Here is a 13,216-nt window from a genome sequence, read left to right on the forward strand (position 1 = left end):
AGCAAGGCTTATGGCCACGTTTATGTGCAGTGTTTCTCTAAATCCTCTTCAGATCATGTTTCCTACCAATATTTTCCCACGTGGGCCTTACATAGTCGGTGTAAGAGGAGAGAGCCGGTATTTTCTCCCAAGTTCCAAGATAAGAAAAATCCAGGCCAGGAGCGGTATTTCTCAACGTTTTCATTAGCAAGAGCCCCTTTACTTTACCACCAAGCACCCCGGTTTGGAAAGCCCTTGCTAAATACTCTGCATTTATTCCGTAGAAATGCATCTCCATTTTCATTAATCAAAGTCGTCTGTGAGTGCCAGTATCTGCTCAGCACAGAAGAACTAGGGCTACCGTCAAGTCCATTACCAAGAATTGCAGCTTTACTCTGGGTGGCCTCCTCGCAGGTAAAGGTCTGGTTTTCACCAGATTTTTTTTTTTTTTTTAAATTCTGAAAAGTGTTCATCACCAAGGGGCCCAAGGACCCCAGGCTAAGAAGTGCTTCCCCAGAGAGATCAGGTGGCCCGTGAAAGTTTCTGTGACTAGCGGTGGGGCCAGGACCAGGGCCAGGAGCCCGACTCCCAGGCCAGGGCTGCAGCCAACCAGACTCCTTGGCAGGAAGGGCTGGTGCACACGAGACACACGGCGCACGGGTGTGCATGTGTGAGATGGGAGCCCAACCAAACACAGACGTCCTGAAGCAGTGATGCTGAGGGCTCCAACCAGTGATAAATGGGCTCTCCTCGGTACTGGAGTGAGCAGCCGGAACCCAGCCTGAGACTGGAAAAGTGGAGGATATCACAGATGGCTTCAGGGCGTTCCTTGAGTTGCAACAGGGGGACCTGTTTATTCTGCCACCTGCCTGTGCTTTGTCTGACACTGCAGTAATACATCATTTATGCAGCCTGGGGTACTCTCACCCACTCTAGGAGGATTTAGATTATTCCCCCCGCCCTGCATCTGCCTCTTCAAGGGGATGATGCCAGAGCGGCGGCTGAACCCCTGCACCTGGGGATGATAAAGGCAAGGGGGGGGACCCTGGGAAAGTAGGGACACAGACAGAGGATTCCGGAGGTCTGGCATGGTGGCCTGGAGTATAAGCAGGGAAAGAGCTGCAGGACCCCAAGAGCTGTTCACTGGAACTCTGTACCCACCCCCCCTCCACCCCCCACCCCGGTCTTCTGCAAACACTTGTCATCTGTTGAGCTGTTGGCTTCGTCCCAGAGGCTCAGGTTTTTGACCTATCGGAAGGCATCAAGAGTGCACGTACCTTTGGAAAAAAGGGGGGCTTAGCTCATATGGTTTTAGAATCTGAGCCTCCACCAATCTGTGTAGGGGCCAGGGACCAGGGCAGGGTCTCTGGGGGCCTGCTGCCCAACAGCTGTTCCCTGGGTTATTTTGGTTCAGTGGGAGCTTATCAATTCCAGGGTATTTGGACCAAAATAGCCAGCAGCAGGACAATCTCTTGGTGGCTCTGTGGGGACCTCTCAACCATTTCTGAAAAGAGCTGGGGGCCGGGGGAGGAGTTTGGCTTGAGTGTAGTTTCTCCCAGGGGGGAAATCTCCTGCCAGTATCATACTTACTACCCTTTCCCATTCTACAGATGGGACACGGGGGGTCCAGAGAGGGGGAGGCACTGGAACTGAAGCCACATCACTGGGAGCCAGGCCTCTGCCCCCAGGCCACAGTGCCTCTCCTTTGGGCCTCTAGTAGACCAGCAGCCAGGTCTAATCGTGCCAGGGGGGATTCCGGTTCCTGACAAGCTCAGGCCAGCATGGAAAGTGCTGACTGGCCCTGGCTTCCTTCAGGCCACAGCGGGGGGGGGGGGGGGGGGGGGGGGGGGGGGCAGGCAGCTGCTCGCCTCACTTGACCCCACGTGCCTCCCTGAGATGGGTCAAGTGCAGGTGGGCGGAGTGAGGAGGAAAAAACGAGCCACTTGGGAGCTCCGCCCAACCCTAGGTCAGCAGCTCCTGGAGTGGCCCCCTAGAGCCCGCCGGGATTGCCCCCGGGCGCAGAGCCAGAGGGACGCAGGTCGCATTCCCTTTGGCAATGGGGCTGGCGAACGGGGAGCGCGCTTTGGCACCAGGCGGGAGCCGGGCTGCGGGGCACATGCCCCCAGCACGCCCTCTGGCAATCGCTGGGGTGGGGGGCGCTCGATAACCGAACTTAGTTGTGGAGCGCTCCTGGCCAAGTCCGCGCGACAGGTCTTATTACCCGGTCTCAGAAAAAAGCTGCCCGGGCCACTCGGCCACCTCTATCGCTCCCCGCCCCTCCCTGGGATTTTCCGGAGGGTTAATTTCCTGTCCCGGTAAGTCCTTCGCGAGTCCTCGCCCCTCCCTCCCGGACTCTCTCCTCTCGGTCCCTGCAGCCCCGGACTCCCCGAGTCCGTTCGCGTCGCGCTCGGTCGCCCCCGAGCGCCCGGGCGCACGCCCTCCCCGCCCCGGCCGCCTTCCAGCTCCCAGCGCCCGGCCGCCGGGACCCCGCGCGCCGCCCCCCGCGCCAGGGCTCGCCCCGAGAGCCACGTCCGCGTCGCCGCGGCTCGCGCGGGTCCCCCCCCCCCCCCCCCCGGCCCGGCCATGCGCCCCCGCGCCGCCCCCCGCGGCCCCGCCGGCGGCGCCGCGGCGCTCGGGCTCTGCAGCCTCCTCCTGCTGCCGCTGCTCCGGCCCGGGCACGCGTGCCCCGCGGGCTGCGCCTGCACCGACCCGCACACCGTGGACTGCCGCGACCGCGGGCTGCCCAGCGTGCCCGACCCTTTCCCCCTGGACGTGCGCAAGCTGCTGGTGGCCGGCAACCGCATCCAGCACATCCCCGAGGACTTCTTCATTTTCTACGGCGACCTGGTGTACCTGGACTTCAGGAATAACTCGCTGCGCTCACTGGAGGAGGGCACGTTCAGCGGCTCGGCCAAGCTGGCCTTCCTCGACCTCAGCTACAACAACCTGACCCAGCTGGGCGCCGGCGCCTTCCGCTCGGCCGGGAGGCTGGTCAAGCTGAGCCTGGCCAACAACAACCTGGCGGGCGTGCACGAGGACGCCTTCGAGACCCTGGAGTCGCTGCAGGTGCTGGAGCTCAATGACAACAACCTGCGCAGCCTCAACGTGGCCACCCTGGCCGCCCTGCCCGCGCTGCGCACCCTGCGCCTGGACGGGAACCCCTGGCTCTGCGACTGCGACTTTGCCCACCTCTTCTCCTGGATCCAGGAGAACACGTCCAAGCTGCCGAAAGGTGAGCCTGCCGGGCAGGCTGGGCTGCGCACCAGGCTGGGGGTGAGAGGAGGGGAGCAGGGAGTGTCCCCGGGCAGGGGGGCTTGGGTCCAGCCTGCAAGCCGGGGCTCGGGTGCACCAGGCACCGGAGCAGCTGCCCCAGGAGAGTCGCTCAGGTATAAGCCTGGCAGGTTCCCAGCCTGAACTTGGCCTGGGAGTCGGCTGGGAAAAGTGGGTGGGGAGGGTTACATCTGGATTCTCTGGAGTTTCTGGGCCCTGATGACGTGCTTCTCCACCTGTTTCTCCAACAGCTCACTTTCCGGAGTTAGGGACCTCCCATTTCTGTCACCCATGTCGGAGTTCAACTCATCAGGTTTTGGGTCATAGGACTGGTGGGTGCAGGTTATTTATGGGCCCTCCTAAGTGGAAGACACCCTCCTGTGTGGGAAAGAGCTGAGTGCCATTCTCACTACACTGAACATCGAAAGATCCAGCCAATTCTAGGGGCTCTCCAGCAGCTTCCAGAGCCTAAGCAGGCCTGTTTCTCAGCTCCCAGGTTTGTTCTCCTGTCCAAAAGGGATGAGAAATATTTCTGGTGAGGAATACTGGCAGCCCGCTAAAAGCCAGCGATGCAGTAGAGATTTGCAGTTCTGTGAACGCAAAAACCTTAGCAGGCTGGTGCACCCTTTGCTTTCCTGGTGTACTTTTCCCGTGGTGACACGGATGGATGTACAGATCCCTTTGGCAGATGGAAACACAGAGGGCACAGACGTTAAGGGGCCGGGCAAAGGCCAGCGGAGGGAAGCAGAGACAGAGCTGAGAAGAGGGGGACCCCAGCATCCATAGAGATGAGCCCCAGGATGGGGAGCAGGCAGAATGTCCGTACGCTCCGTGGATTCCAGCCTTCCACTGGTAGGCATGTGAGCCTCAGTCCCAGCAGTGACCTTGCACAGCCAGACTCTGCCTCCCACCTGGCTCCCGAGGGTTTGGCAGAATAGGATCCAGAGCTGTAAGACACATGTTATAAAAAGTGACATAGATGTGTGACATAGATGTGGATTTAGCTTTGGTATATCTTTTTTCCACTTCCTGGATTTCAAGGATGTTGCTCATCTATGCCCTGAATTCCTGTGATCACTTCTTCACTCCATACTTTACTAAACATGAACCCTAGGCGTCGGGGCCATCACTCCCCAGCAGACGCAGGCCCCTGAACTGGCATTTTCAGCCTGGGCTGGCTCTACCAGGGGAGCAAGTCCTAAAAAGATCTGACCTGCCCTCATTCACCTGCCTGCCCCACCAGAAGACTGTCCCGGAGACAGGAATGTCCAGATAGAAGCCTCATTGTGGAATGGGGGTATGCCTTGGTTCTGATCGCTCTTGCCTTTGGTTTTTGATGGAGTTGGCATCTTTAACCTCTTTGGTTAACTGAGTTGTTATAATTGGTTCCATGTGTTATCGCAGGAGGGCAAGGTGTTATAGGGTTGGAAGCTGTAGATTTCAGTCTCAGTTCTGCCACAGACGGATGGCTGTGACAGAACAGGCCACGTGTCCTGTCTGGGTTTCAGACTCCTCATCTCTAAAGTGCTTTGGTTGACCTCTGAGGTCCCTACACAGTCCTGGTTGTAGAGTCAGAAGACAGAGGTCTGAGTCCTGGTGGAAAGCCTGGGTGAGTCTGGCCAGGACCCTTAACTTTTCTGAGCCCCATCTTCCTCCTGTGTGAAATTAGGACACGGGTGATGCCGGGTGGTCCATCTAACCCCGTGCTTGTCAGGATCAAAACCAGCTGATGCGGGTGAATGTAAAGAACAGTGAGACCTTAGGATGTTATTCCTCCTACGGCCGGTGATGTGGGGAAGGAAAGGGACACCAGGTGGGGATGTGTGGCCGGGGGGAAAGGATGGACAGGCTCCGAGTAAGGAACATTGTCCAGGCCCTGATTGAGGGTTGGTCTGGGTCAGTGGGGAGAGGTGGAGGCAGCGAGAAGAGAGCATGAGGGCTTCGGTCACCTCACGGCGGGTGGGAGGGGGTGCGTCAGGAGTAGTGGTGGGCTGCCATGCGTGTGGCCAGAGCAGTGTCCGGAGAACCGTGAACCAGAGCAGGGTGGGTGGTGAGGGGACGAGCACGGGGCCTTGATGCGAGACAGCTGAGGTCTGATTTCCACTCACATTTCTCTCTGAGCCTCAGTTTCCCTGCCTCTGACTTCAGCACGCGGTAACAGTATCCCACACCTTGTTTGTGGTGAAGTTTGAATGAGATCAGCTCCGTCGGGGATGCAGGGGTGCTTAGCACAGCCTAGGTGCTTGCTAGATGCCCGTCGTCCCTTCCCTCCTCCTCCTGCCCTTGTGCTCCTCGTATCTGCACAGAGGCGCCGGGCAAAGAGGCTGAAGGCCCAGACTCCGTTCAAAGCCTGCCTCGACCTCTTGCTAGCTATGTGACCCTTCTGCAGCCCCGTTACCTCGCCCGTGAAATGGGGATGATGCTAGTGCCCACGCCCTAGGGTTATTGGAAGGATTAAAAAGGTATTATTTATGAAGTTCTTAGAAGAGTGTCTGATACCCAGCAGCACGATCTAAGTGTTAGTGCTGTCGTGTTTTAACTGGAAGGCCCAGAGGGGTGATGGCACAGAGGGTTAACAATGGCTGGGGGACATGGGGGACCTCAAGACTTCCAGCCATGGCCACCCACTTCCTGCCAAGGAAAATCGGGCTCCGTGGGGCCCAAGCTCCAGGGGTTTGTAGGCAAGTGGCCTGCCTCTCCCAGGAGAGGGGATTCAAAGTCAGGAGCAAGGGGATCCTGTCCTCGTTGCCTTGTCCTTGCCTCCCCATCCCCTCCTTCCCCAGAGAAGCAGAACAGAGCAGAGCAAGTGACCTTGACTGGCTCCTTCAGTTACAAAAATGCCTTCGTCTGCCGGGCGAGCCTCCTGTGCGGTCACCGTGCTGATGGGAGCACTCCGCCACCGAGCACACCCCCGTGGGGAGGAAGGAATGCCTTGGAGGTGCCGGATCCCCTCCATCCAGGCTCCTTTGGGGGTTGGGCAGGGCTGGGTCTGGGGACGCAGGAGGATCTGTCCCGCTGGTGCTGGGGCTGAAGGAAGAGGGTGAGGGGCTGCCTGTTGGAATGCCCATCAGCCAACTTAGCAACAAAACAAAGCAGACACACCTAAAATAAGAAAACAAACAAGGAAACCCCCCCGGATGCCTAGTTAACTCTGAATTTCAGATAAACAATGAATCATATTTTAGTATAAGTATGTCCCATGCAGTATTTGGGATATACTTGCACACAAAATTATTTGCTGTTTTCTGAAATTCAACATATAAACGTGCCATCCTGTATTTTACTGGTGGCCTGACCTTGTGGTGTTTGTCACTTTGTAGTGCACAGGTGCCATCCCCTTTAATACAACTGTGCCTGGCAGGTACCTTAACCCACCGTTTATCCAACAAGGTGCAAAGAAGTGAAGTGGTTTGCACAAGGTCGTCAGTGGCTGAGATGAGTTTGCACTCAGGAGTGGCTGACCCTACACCTAATTCTTTTTGATGGGCATAGATCAGGAGGGGGGGTGAGGCTATCCCCAACACTGCCCCCTCCCAATCTCCGATTGCTCTGGGTCACAGCTGGTGGACCTCCTTCCAGCGCCAGATCCTGAACCTGGGCTGGTGGTTCTCCTGTGAGATAATGGATCCCAGGCAATTTGGGACAGTGACCATCCCACTTTAAGTAGAAAGGACTCCAGACTTGGAAGCAAGCGTCCTTGGAAATCACTCAGGTGAGCCATGGGGTAGAGAGGGAGAGGGTGGGAGTGTCTGGGGAGATGGGGAGCAGCAGGGTGACACCCTTGAGCTTTAAAGCTTTTCCCTGCTGGCCTAGCACATGGTCTCCTTAAAGCAGCCCAGGGAGGTGGATCTGAAGGAAGACACACAGGGAGCTTGGTTGAAATGCAGACTCTTGAACCCCCAGGCCTACTGAATGGGTCTGCATTTTTAACACCCTACCCCCACACCCCCAGCCCAGGGACTTGCAATATACACAGAAGCTTGAGAACTGCCTGGAGGTAGGAGGGCCTTTTGGTACATCTCTAGAAACCCAAGGTGTTGTCTTGGTTCAGTGGCTGAACCAAGAGAAACATCTCTGAGATTTTTCTTTTGCGAGCAAAGGAGTGTGAGTAGGAGCATTTTAAGGCTCCTTCTAACTCTAAAAATTCTATGGTTTCAAGGGAAGGGAATATTGTCCTCATATTAAGGATTGGAAAGTTGAGGCCCGGGGAGGCCAGGCCCCTCTAGAGACCCCTCTGCTGGAATCTAGGGGGGCCATGTCTCTGTGCAGCAGGGTGGGGCAGAGCACCCAGACCACTCGGGACTCTGGGCTCATGGGACACCTCACCTGCATCCAGTGGCGCTCCAGGAGCTACAAGAAGGAAAGGCTACTGGGTTTGAGAAACCATAGCGGCAGGCAGGGGGCTGCCTCCGTCCTCGGCTTCGGAGGTGCACGGAGCGAGCAGATGACCCAGGTGACACAGCCCACACCGTGTCTGAGAGTGCGTCACAGGAGAGGCATATGTAGGTCCCAGAGTGGGAGGCCCAATTGCCCAGGCATCTTCTATCCCCTCCCTCTCTAACCACAACACACGTGGCCTGCAGGTCACAGCCCACAGTACCAGCAGAGAGATCTGGGCTCATCTTGCGCCCCAAGACCTTGACACATGTAGCTATGGGGCGGGAAGGGCTGGGGACAGGGAGGGGGGGACCGGGAGCCACAGGTTATGTTTTGGGTCTGTAACTCTGGCCCCTTGGGGGACAGCCTCTTAAGAGAAAGTCCACTATAATGCCTGGAGCCTCCAAGCATTTGGGGGCTCAGCCCCTGTGGGTTCCCGAGCCCCTCTCTAAGAAGGGGTGTCCTGGCAGCAAGGTCCTGGATGAGTTCCATGACTAACCCCTCCTTCCAGGCCCAACTGAGCGCTCGTTGGGGGAGCTCCCCCCGCTTGCCAGTAACCCCACTTCCTTTTCTCATGTCAGACACGATGAGGGCCTGGCTCGGTCAGATGAGTGGGGACGTCTCATCATAACAACAATGTAAACCGTATTTTAGCCAAAGGGACAAAAGCTGATGCTTGCTGGAGGTAACACGGGTCCTTTCTCCCAGGTGACTCCAAGGTGACTCTCTTTTCCTTTAGAAATCAAAGCAGTTTTATTTCTCCAATTATAAAGTAACAGTCTTCTTGTATATGTGGGAAATGTAGAGAAGTATCGTGAAGGAAACAGAAACCACCCAGAATCCCACCACTATTAAAGTTTTGCTGTATTTTATTCCGGTTTTATTCTTATACGCATATACATTTTTAAACAAATTGCTATGGTACAATGTAGATCTTATTACTGATTTTTTTTTTCTCTCTTATTGAGCTGTGAGAATTTCCTGCCATTTCAGTTCTTTGAAAACGTAACCTTTCATGGCCACGTAATACGTCATTTTGTGGATCTATTCGTTGAACCTGTCTCCTGTTGTTAGATGGATGTTTTGGGTGTGTTTATACACCTAAGAAAATCATGTTCCCGGCAGAGGTGGACTGAGGTCTCACCCCCTCTTGCAAGTGGCCTCCCTCGTGCCTCTGACAAGTCTGTACCCATCCTGTGTGCACAGGCTAATGCGTTTTTAACTCGTCTCTTAATCAGAGTGGAGTCACGGGGTGTCACCTTTCCCATCATTATGGTGTCCGGGCCGAGCGTCAGCTTTGACAGGCCGCAGGGTCTGGAGTTCTGCTGGGGAGTGAGCCGCAAACAGGACCTAAGGAAACCTCGCCCTGTCTTGTTGGCTCCCAGGGGAGCCCGGCCAAGCCCTGCGACTCCGTCCCGAACACTGGATCTCTCTGGAAATGTCACATTGGTTGTGCCATTCGGTCAGTTAACCCAAATTGCAGCCTCCTTGCTGGGCGACGTGGGCCAGTGGACCTACCTTCCTGCCCGTCCAGGGCAGCCCGGGGGCATGCAGCCGGGGATCTGTTTTGGAGAGGCCCGTGTCCCTGTTAGCTGAAGCTGACGGGTTGCCGGGTGACTCACAGCCCTGGAGCGTGAGGCCTTGCAGCCAGCGGCCGTCCAGTTTCCGCTCTTGCGGCATTCGGTGTGCGGCATTCGGTGTGTGGCATTCGGTGTGGTTTGGAAGGAAGGGCTGGGCAGGCCTTGTCACCTCCGGGCTGGCAGCGTTGATGATGGAACCTGTGGGGAAGTCCTGGGAAGCTGTCCCGGGCTCCTGCCCTCAGGCCTCTGCTCCGGCTGTTACAGGTGCCCAGATTCTTCCCTCCCGCCCTCCCTCCCCATCTCCGCCTTTACTTCTTTACCTTTCTGGTTCCTATTTAGCCTTCCAGCCTCCAACAGTCTGGGCCCCCGAGGCCGGGTGGGGAGCCTTTCCTGCGTGACCTCATTGGCTCCTGTATTATCTCTATGACCACAGCTTGACATGGCTGTGGTTCCCAGGTCTGTCTGGCCTGTTTGGAGGACACAGAATGTGTCTTTTTCATCCTTCAATCCCCAGAGGCTGGTACAGTATATGGCATATTTGGAAACCTTCTGATGGCTTCCACTGCACTCAGAAGAAGCCAGCTCCCTCTCAGGTCCCACAAGCTGTCCCCCACCTCCTCGTCCCTCCCTGCCCAGCCCCCCTCCCCAGCCACACGGACCCCCATCTGTCCCTGGAACACGCCAACTGCCAGTGTCCAGCCAGGACCTCTGAACTTATGGCTCCCTCTCCTCCTAGGACATTTCCTCCTCGAGTGGCTGCGTCTTCCTCAGGCCCCCAGTCAGATGTCCCCACCTCCGAGAGGCCTTCCCTGACCACCCTGCCTGGGCAGTCCTGCACCACCCCCAACTCATCTTGGTGGAGTTTATGTCATAGCACTCGCTGAGGGCCACATCGCTTTGTCCACAAGATATCTGTGTCCCTGCAGAAACACAGGCTCCCAGAGATCAGCCTGCTCGCTGCTGTGTCCCCAGCACCTGTGGTCACGCCCAGTGCGGAAGGGGCTCGGTGGGGCTGTGGGCACGTGTGAGCAGACGAAGGCACACCCCCAAGGCCTCTGTCACACCACTGAGGCACAGGCCAAGATCACTGGCCTTGGCTTTTGTCCTCAGCAAATACCCCACTCCAGCTGTGGTCAGCAAAGGATACCCAGAGCATCTTTCAGCAGAGGCAGAGGCCTGGCAGGAAGGTTCTCTGGGTTCCTTTTCCAGATCTGTGCGATCCTGGTCAAACCCCATAGGCCCCTGAGCCTCAGGCTCTCCGCTGTGAAGGAGGGAGGGAGCCACCTGTGCCTGGCCCTCTGCTGGCAAGATGAAGGGGCAGCCATCGGGGAGTCTTGGGGTGGCTGGTATGCTCGAATTCTCTGCCCTGCAAGGTGCACCGTGAGTGGCTGGTGTGGGTCACCAAGGACACACATCTCAGTTCACCCCGCTGAACCAGAAACCAGCTCCATCTGGCATAAGCAAACAAGGGTTTCTGCTAAGGATGTGGGGTGTCACCAGGAAGCCTAGATCCTGAACCGTCGGGTCCCAGGGAGTACTGCGGGTGAGACTACCTGGGAGGCCACAGGGGGCACAGAGCCTCCCTCGTGCTCTCATCTCTGCCTCTCATACTTTTTAATTCTCCTCTTCACATGCTGATGGACTCTCTTACATTCTCACCCGCATGGCAAAAGCACACTCCTCCATTCAGGAGACCAGCTGAGGCCCGGAGACACTGGGCTCTGCTGGTCCCAATTTCCGGGTCCCAGGAGGAGGCTGTGTCTGGCTCGGTTTGGGAGATGTCCCTCTCGGTCCAGGCAGGGGAGGGGATAGCTGCGGTGACATGGTACACAGGGGCTGCCAGGGCGTGGGGCGGAGTTTAGGGAGGGGGCTGGGCAGGCCATCGCCAGGCGTCCTCGACCATAGCTGTGCTTCCAGTGAACTGTCTGATGGCAGATATGTCCCCTAATGTTCCTGGGCCCCAGTGTCCCCTCAGTCCAATACAGGTGATAACGTCGGCCCTTTGACCTCAAGGGATGTCATATGAAGAAGCTCAAAGTGCGGTTTCCTCCACCGCTGCACACAGAAGCTATTTTTTTTTTAAGATTTTATTTATTTTTTGACAGAGAGAGACAGTGAGAGAGGGAACACAAGCAGGGGGAGTGGGAAAGGGAGAAGCAGGCTCCTGGCTAAGCAGGGAGCCCGATGCAGGGCTCGATCCCAGGACCCTGGGAACATGACCTGAGCTGAAGGCAGATGCTTAACGACTGAGCCACCCAGGCGCCCACACACAGAAGCTATTTTTTTCTCTTTATGAAAATCCTAGAAATGCAGATGCACAGATCATCCATGCACACAGCCTCTCAGATCCCACTGTATTTCAGCATTGTCGGTCAAATCCCAAATGTCTGATGATCCACGGAGACGTGCACTGTGTCTTCACAGCACAGCCTCTCACTGGCTCGCAGCCTGGCCCCTCCGCTTCAGAGGCTGCTGATCAAGGAGCTCCTGGTGCCCCATCTCCCCCATCCTCTGGGCTGGTTATGGGATGAGTGCCAAGAGCACAGGTCAGGACCTCGAGGGAACTGCAAGCCCCTCGGGATTAAAGGGAAGATTCTCAGAGGCGAACCCAAATCAAAGAGGCAGGAATCAGGGTGCCGGTCCCAGCTCCGTCCATAGCTAGCAGTGGGACCTGTGAGTCTCGTCCCTCCTTCAGTTGCCCTAGATCACCTCAGATGCCCCTTGGGGCAACAGGTGGGAGTCACTGGAGAAGGGGGGCCGGAGCAGAACCGAGAGCACACGCGCATGAAAACCAGTTTAGAGCACCGCACTGGCCGAGCTCCCTAAAACATGTTGATGGCTATGTTCCTCCTAGTGGCTTCCAGTTTTTGGCCCCTGGGCCAGATGGCAGTGATGACTCCTTCTAGCTCTGATTTTGGCTGATTCTGCACCCTCCTGAGCCAGCCTCCTCATGGGGTCACAGGATGAGCGGGTCCGAAGCCCCCAGCTCCTAGCAAGAGTCTCTGGGGGGGTTCCCTTGGCACAGGTCCTACCCCCCAGCAGCCGTCTTTTAAACAAGTGGATGCAAGAGTATGTTCCCTTCTTCCTCTTCATATCAAGAAAAGATCCCCCCGCCCAGTTATTAGAATAGCTTTTCTTTTTATAAGACACCAGTGAGGTGATAACTGTTTTAAACATAACCATCATAAGTGATTATCTGCATCAGAAATGAAAGCTGCCGATGGTCACGTGGAGGGGCCGGGAGCTTAGAACCAAGGGTCAGGACATCCTACCTCTGCTGCCACCTCCTTGACTTGGGCAGGTCACTAACTTTTCTGGGCTTTGGTTTCCTCGCCTGTCACCCCCTGCTGATCAGGGAAATACTCACATAAAGGAGCTTTAGAAGCAAATGGGGAGCACTTGCAAGAGAAGGGCCATTGTCAACCCATAAGTCTACAAGACGGTGGTTTATAGATCTTCAGCGCCCTGGACAGTCATGTGGCAAGAACCACAGAACAATGATGGGCAGCCAACATTCTCTGTACCCCCTTAATGGGATGCGGGAGAGAGGGTGGACATCCCAGTTCGAAGGAACTGCTAGATGATGGGAAAACCTCGGCTTTAATGTTCATTGGTGGGGATGGGAGCGGCGAGCACAGGGAGGAGGTGGTGAGGAAAGGGAGGAAGCTCCCAGCCAGTGCAGGGGGGCTGGGGAAGCTTAGGGGGAGCCCCCCGGGAGGCCAGGAGAAAGAACCAAGTCCCATAGAAAAATGACTGGAAAGGGTAGGCAGCCAAGTGCCACTGGTTGATTTTCTCTGGCTGAAAGAGTGGTTTTATTTTATTTAAAAAAAAATAATAGACGATTTTTTAGAGCAGTTTTAGGTTTCTGGAAATTTAAGCAGACAATACAGAGTGCCCATATGCCCCCTCCCCCTCTGTTCCCCTATTACGGACACCTTGCATTAGTGCGGTCCATTTGTTACAATTGAGGAACCAACGTTGATACTATTACATTATTATTAACTAAAGTC

At 56.2% G+C, this 13,216-nt stretch overlaps 1 protein-coding gene across 1 annotated transcript in view; it reads left to right on the plus strand.

The window, feature by feature from the left end:
* Positions 1-2,562: 2,562 nt before the first annotated feature.
* Positions 2,563-13,216, plus strand: part of LRRC38 (leucine rich repeat containing 38) — a 36,900-nt gene continuing 26,246 nt past the window's right edge. Inside the window, exon 1 of the mRNA XM_036094268.2 lies at positions 2,563-3,211. Within this exon, the coding sequence (XP_035950161.2) occupies positions 2,563-3,211 (649 nt within the window). The remainder of the gene's footprint in view (positions 3,212-13,216) is intronic.

The sequence above is a fragment of the Halichoerus grypus genome, chromosome 5, assembly GCF_964656455.1.
Source record: "Halichoerus grypus chromosome 5, mHalGry1.hap1.1, whole genome shotgun sequence".
Taxonomy (NCBI): domain Eukaryota; kingdom Metazoa; phylum Chordata; class Mammalia; order Carnivora; family Phocidae; genus Halichoerus; species Halichoerus grypus.